The sequence below is a fragment of the Ovis aries genome, chromosome 24 (genome assembly GCF_016772045.2).
Source record: "Ovis aries strain OAR_USU_Benz2616 breed Rambouillet chromosome 24, ARS-UI_Ramb_v3.0, whole genome shotgun sequence".
NCBI lineage: Eukaryota > Metazoa > Chordata > Mammalia > Artiodactyla > Bovidae > Ovis > Ovis aries.
In genome coordinates, this window is record NC_056077.1 from 34,787,342 (window position 1) to 34,793,341 (window position 6,000).

Genomic DNA, 6,000 nt, shown 5'->3' on the forward strand with positions numbered 1-6,000 from the left:
TGTCTACAAGGTACTGGCGGCCAGGCAGGCAGCCCCCACCCAGAGCGTGGCTAGGCTGAACTTGAAAGCATCTGTGATTATATGTGACAGCTCCCGCGAGGGTGGGGCACCTGGGCTCCAGTCTGGGCCGAGGTGGGCAGGCAGGGAGCAGATGAGGGCCCTCCCTGGCTCCTGACCTCACCCTGACATTAAGAGCTGGGTTGGGTGGAGCTGGGAGTGCCAGGGAGCCAAGGCCTGGGGCTTCCTGAAGCTGAGACCCTTGGGGGTCGGGGCTGGGGGGGGGGGGGGGGGGCAGCAAGCAGAGTGTGTCTCGGGAGAAGAGAAAACAAGAGGAGTCCAAGGTGGGAGCTTGACCAGGGGAAGAGCCCTGAGCACTAGAGATGAGAGCCTTCCTCTGCTAGTGGCTTACGGGAGACTGTAGGCCCATCACCTCATCTCCAAACCTGTTTCCTCATTGAAAAAGGAGGGATACAGGACACATGTCAGGAGAAGGAAGGCAGGAGAGAGAGATTGTTAGGATTATGGCAGGAAGCTAGGGGCAGCATCTTTTCCCAGAGCGGGTAGTGGGGGCGTGGATCTCACAGGCGGTCAGATCGGAGGAGGGGCCGGCCTCAGGCTCCAAGCAAGTTTGAAGGAATTGCCCCCTCTCCGTCTGCGGGAATATTCAACAGAACAGGATCGAGGTAATAACCTGCCAACAGGGAAAGGAGCATTGGCCCAAATCACACAAACAGCAAAGCCCTGACTAGATTCAAGGTTGCTGCATTTCAAGTTCCCCTGTCTAGGGCTCCTCCAGAAAACTAGATATAATGGGGAGACTTGACCATAACCTTCTTCCTGACCCCTTCTCAGTACTGGCCCTCAAGGTTTGTGATCTGAGTCTACTCCACTGGGGTTCAGTGGGCAAATGGCCAAACCTACACATACCATTGCCTCTGCAACAGGGACACATACATGCTTTCCTTCTTGCCCCCTCCTTCAACTTCAGGGGCTAATAATAATTATAGATAATATATTATCTATATATATTATCTATATATAAATATAGATAATATATTCATTATCGTGTACCCTGGACTAAAATGTTTACTTGCATTGAGGCTGAATCTTCAAACCAACCTAGCGATGAAAGCATTATCATCACCACCATCATCCCATTTTCCCGATGGGGAAACTGAGGCAAAAGACTCTGAACTTGCACAAGTTCATCCAGTGAGTGGCAGAACCTGCATGTGAACTCAGGCGGTCTACCTCCCGAGACCGCCCTAACCACGCTGCTTCTTAAGGCATTATATCACAGACACACTGCCTTCCAAATCCTGGCTCGCTCTGCCAGTTCCTAGTTGTGCGCCCTGGGACTCACTGCTCGACCTCTCTCTCTCCCCTTGGGACTCACTGCTCGACCTCTTTCTCTCTTTCTCTCTCTCCCTCTCGGCTTTGTCCTCCCCGACTGTCCACAGATAGAGGCCCAGCGCTTTAGCACCCAGGCCTCCGAGCGTCCAGCAGTGGGCAGTGCTCCGACATCGAGGCTCTAGTCATTTGTTTTCTCGAACAAGAGAAGGTTCCAGATGTGGGCAGGGCCTTCCTCGCCCCGCCCCGCGCCCCGGTATGCAGTGGAGGGGAATGCAGGGGGAGGGGCTGCCCCCTGGCCCGTCATTGCCATTAATAGAGACCTGAAACACCGCCTGCTAAAAATACCCGGCTGGAGACCCATAAAAGCGCTACGGGGTCCGGCGCCCGCCACTTCTCCCGCTTCTCCGAGCCTACTCCGGACGCACCCAGACTAGCCAGCATGGCCGAGCGCCGAGTGCCCTTCTCGCTCCTAAGGGGCCCCAGCTGGGACCCTTTCCGCGACTGGTATCCGGCCCACAGCCGCCTCTTCGACCAGGCCTTCGGGCTGCCCCGGCTGCCCGAGGAGTGGTCGCAGTGGCTGAGCCACAGCGGATGGCCGGGCTACGTGCGCCCGCTGCCCGCCGCAGCGATCGAGGGTCCCGCCTACAGCCGCGCGCTCAGCCGACAGCTCAGCAGCGGGGTCTCCGAGATCCAGCAGACCGCCGACCGCTGGCGCGTGTCCCTGGACGTCAACCACTTCGCCCCCGAGGAGCTGACGGTCAAGACCAAGGACGGCGTGGTGGAGATCACTGGTAAGCACCCCCTGGCCCCCGCCCCAGGGACGCCGGCCCCTCGCCTCTCGCGGGTCCCGGGGAAGAGCTCTGGGTTGAAACATGGGCGGGGAGCCGGGAGAGGGGGCCGCTGGAAAGTGAAAACTTAGCCGAGGACGGGCGGTGGGGGGGAAGGCGGGGAGCCCCCAGAGCGGGGCCCGGCCTCTTCGCCCTAGCCCTGGTCTGTATTCTCTGGAGTTGGGGTTTGCTGGAGTTCCTAAGGGATCTTTTAGCCCTAAAAAGTCTCCACTAAGGAAAGCAACGCCCCCTTCCAGCGGAGACTCCCCTCAACCCCAGCCCTCGGACCTGAGGACCTGGCCCCCAAGGGACCAGGCCCCCCCGCCACGCCCCACCCACCCGGGCCCGCAGTCGGTATGAAGAGGGCGTCGCCCTCGCCGCCCTGCCCCCCATGCCCCCCACGTCACGGTCCCTGCTCCCAGCCCGGGTCCGCGGAGGGGGCGTGTGCGCCTGCCCCGAGCCGCGCTTCCACCCCCACCCCCCACTCGCCAAGCCCCTGAACCCGAACTTTCCAAAAGCTTCTGAGTTCCCCAAAGCTTCTGAGTTCCCGGGACAGTCTCGGGCACCCAGATCCCTCCGTCAGTCTTGCCAGCCCGGAGTCCTGGCCCGCAGGTGGGGCGCGCTGGGCTGCGAGCCAGCGGCTAGGCCGCCCCTCCCCGCCTCCTCTGACCTACTTCCCCTCCCCCTCCTCCCAGGCAAACACGAGGAAAGGCAGGACGAGCACGGCTACATTTCCCGTTGCTTCACTCGCAAATACACGTGAGTCCTGGCTCCGGATCTGGGGGGCGGCGGGCGGGAGAGGGGCGCGCGGGGACGCCCTGGTGTGTAACTCTTGTCCACCCTCTTTGCCCGTCCAGGCTGCCCCCCGGTGTGGATCCCACCCTGGTCTCCTCCTCTCTGTCCCCTGAGGGCACACTCACCGTGGAGGCCCCGTTGCCCAAGTCAGCTACCCAGTCTGCCGAGATCACCATTCCCGTCACCTTCCAGGCGCGTGCCCAGCTTGGCGGCCCCGAAGCCGGAAAGTCCGAACAGCCGGCAAACAAGTAAAGGCCCTTTGCCCAGCGGCCCACCCCACAAGTAGCCATCACTGACCATCCTCACCCGCCAAACCTCTATGTTCTTTTGATACGTTTGCCTTCTGTTTTTCTCAAATAAAGTTTGAAGCCACTGCCCGCCACTGCCTCAGACCCTGCTGGTTTTGTGAAGGAAGAAGGGTTGGTGCTGGTTTGATGTTTGCTGAGGGCCCGCTGGGCACCAAGCCCCAGGCTGGGTCCTGTGGGTGCAGTATCATCTGTCACTGGGCACAGCCCTGCCCTCCTGTACCCCTTGTTCATTAAGAGAGAAGCAGTGATTGTTCACCGGAGTTAAAACGCCCAGGGCTGGAGGGGGAGCAGGGGAAATTATGAGAGGCACTTGACCCAGGCTTGGGCACTCAGGAACCACCTGGGCAAGGGGGCAGGTGAGGGAAGACAGGGCAGGGCTGGGGGAGAGGGCTTCCTGGGAGCTCAGATTCCTGACTTCATCGTAGAGGGTTTGGACCAGGTAGATTGGAGGGGAGGTGTGGCCACCCCTGGCGGCTTTCTGAGGGGCGATTCCCCCAGCCCAGCCCATGTAGGCAGCACGGGACCTGGGTCCTCAGGTCTGAGAGTGCCCCGCAGAGAGTGATGAGCAGGTGTGGCTTAGGTTTTGGTGGAAGAGAGAGGCAAAGACCTGATGTGGGAAGTAGTGGCCGCAGGAGGGCCTACCTTGCCTGTCCCTGCCAGGAACGGCCACGCCTGCCTTGGCCCTCTTCTTTGTCTCTGCCCTCCCCACCACCCTCTCCTACCCACTCACTCTCCCTGATGAAGGAGGGTCTGGGAAGACCTTGGGGAGGGAGGAAGAAGATGCAGGCTTTGGAGCTCAGTCTGAACTGCTCAAGGTCTTGAGAGACCTTACAGTCTTCTCCACCAACAAGGTCCTAGAGCCTGGGGCTGTGGCCAAGACAGACCCTGTTCTGATTGCTCAGCCAGGCTTTGCCAGGGTTCCTGAAAGGAGCAGCACCTGCAGGGCAGGGCCTTGAGCACCCACCCACAACCATATCCCCGCACGCTGCCCAGCTTCCCAGTCTCTACTCCCTGGTGCAGGCTCCATGTTCGGACACCATGATCTGGAGCAGGCGTAAAGCCAAGGCAGGTCCCAGCCCTCCAGGGCCCCGCCGAACCTGGAGGGAGGCCCACAGAGAAATAAACACCTGGAATAAGGGTGGTGCTGGCCCAGCTGGCAGCGCGGGTCTGGACCTGTCGGCCCGGGCGCTGCCCAGTCCACCCACCCTCCCACCGCTGGTTCCCTGAGCTCTGATCTCTTAAATCTTCCGCCCGCCTCCCTGACATGCACACCCCCCACATCTCAGGTGTCTCCTGGACGCCTCCACTTTGCTGGGCCATGACCCAGAGTCAGCCCGTCTGCGTCTCACCCTCACTCTGCTGGCTCGCGCCCTTGCAGCTGGCAACAGGATGGACCTGACTTCCACGGGTGTGTCTGGGTCCTCCTGTCTGGTCAGAAAGAGCGATCTCGAGGCTGCCAGCTCCTCCGCCGGTGCCCTTGATGTGTGGCAGAGCTGGTGCCAAACCTTTGACAAGGTAATCCTCAGGCCAGCCCTGAGAAGAGGTGCCATTACTCCTGCTTGGCAACTGGGCAGCAAAGCCTCAAAGAAGTGAAGAGACCTGGGACTTCCCTGGTGGTCCAGTGGCTAAAACTCCAAGCTCCCAATGAAGGGGGTTCAATCTGGGGTCAGGGAACTAGATCCCATGTGCCACAACTAAGACCCAGTGCAGCCAAATCATAAATAAATAAAATTATTAAAAAAAAATAGAGCTTCCTGGGTGCACCCAGTAGTCCTGGAGGGCCATCTGAGTGACCACAGGCACCAGAGAGCAAACGAGCTCAAGACCCAGGCCGGGGCGGGGGTCTCCACAGCTTGAGCCCAGGGAGGCTCCATGGGGCCTCAGGAGGAGACGGATGGTGATGGAGGTGAGCCTGGGGGCCAGGGCCACTCAAGGAAGCCAGCCAGGCTGCAAAATGGAGAGAGCTGCCGGCTCTCAGGAAGACCCAGAGTCCAGGGCCATGGCCGGGGGCAGGCAGGGGTCAGCGCCTGGGTGCAGTCAGTGCTCCAACTGGAATATAGGTCTAGGGGCTCAGACCGTCCTCTAGGACACAGCTGGGGTATGAGGTCCATAGGAGGTGAAGAATTGGGGCTGCGGTCTCTGTTGGAAACCCAAAATAAGTGATGAGGAAGCAGGGATGGAAGCTCAGTAGGCTGCCTGGGTCGTACCGTCAGGAGCAGGGCAGAGGGAGGACCGAAGTCTGAGGCTGGGCTGGTCCTGTGTATGCCTGAGCTCAGCTCAGAAGATGTGGGATCTGGGACTTCCTTGGTGGTCTACCGGGCTTCCCCAGTGGCGCTAGTGGTAAAGAACCCGCCTGCCAATGCAGGAGACATGGGCCCATCCCTGGGTGGGGAAGATCCCCTGGAGGAGGGAATGGCACCCCACTCCAGTATTCTTGCCTTTAGAATCCCATGGACAGAGGAGCCTGGCAGGCTATAGTCCGTGGGGTTGCAAAGTGTCAGACACGACTGAAGCGACCACACACACACTCGCACTGGTGGTCCTGAAGAGGAAAAGTTAAAATTTTACATCACCTCCTGTTCCTTCTGCCTCTGTAACTCAGCTGGCTTTTTGCAAAGTCTGGATCACGTAGGTCACGTAGTCTCCAGAACGTGGGGACTTTACTAGGAGCTACACCTTATCTCACTCACCCTTGTCCTGCTCTTCGCAATTGCTCA

General features: G+C 59.8%; 1 protein-coding gene across 1 annotated transcript; it reads left to right on the forward strand.

Annotated features, from left to right (window-relative positions):
• Positions 1-1,742: 1,742 nt before the first annotated feature.
• On the forward strand, positions 1,743-3,352 carry HSPB1 (heat shock protein family B (small) member 1). The gene is made up of 3 exons (XM_027961472.3): positions 1,743-2,144; positions 2,876-2,939; positions 3,038-3,352. Exons 1-3 carry the CDS (start codon positions 1,793-1,795, stop codon positions 3,225-3,227), a joined length of 606 nt encoding a protein of 201 aa, XP_027817273.1. The 5' UTR covers positions 1,743-1,792; the 3' UTR covers positions 3,228-3,352.
• The last annotated feature ends 2,648 nt before the right edge of the window (positions 3,353-6,000 follow it).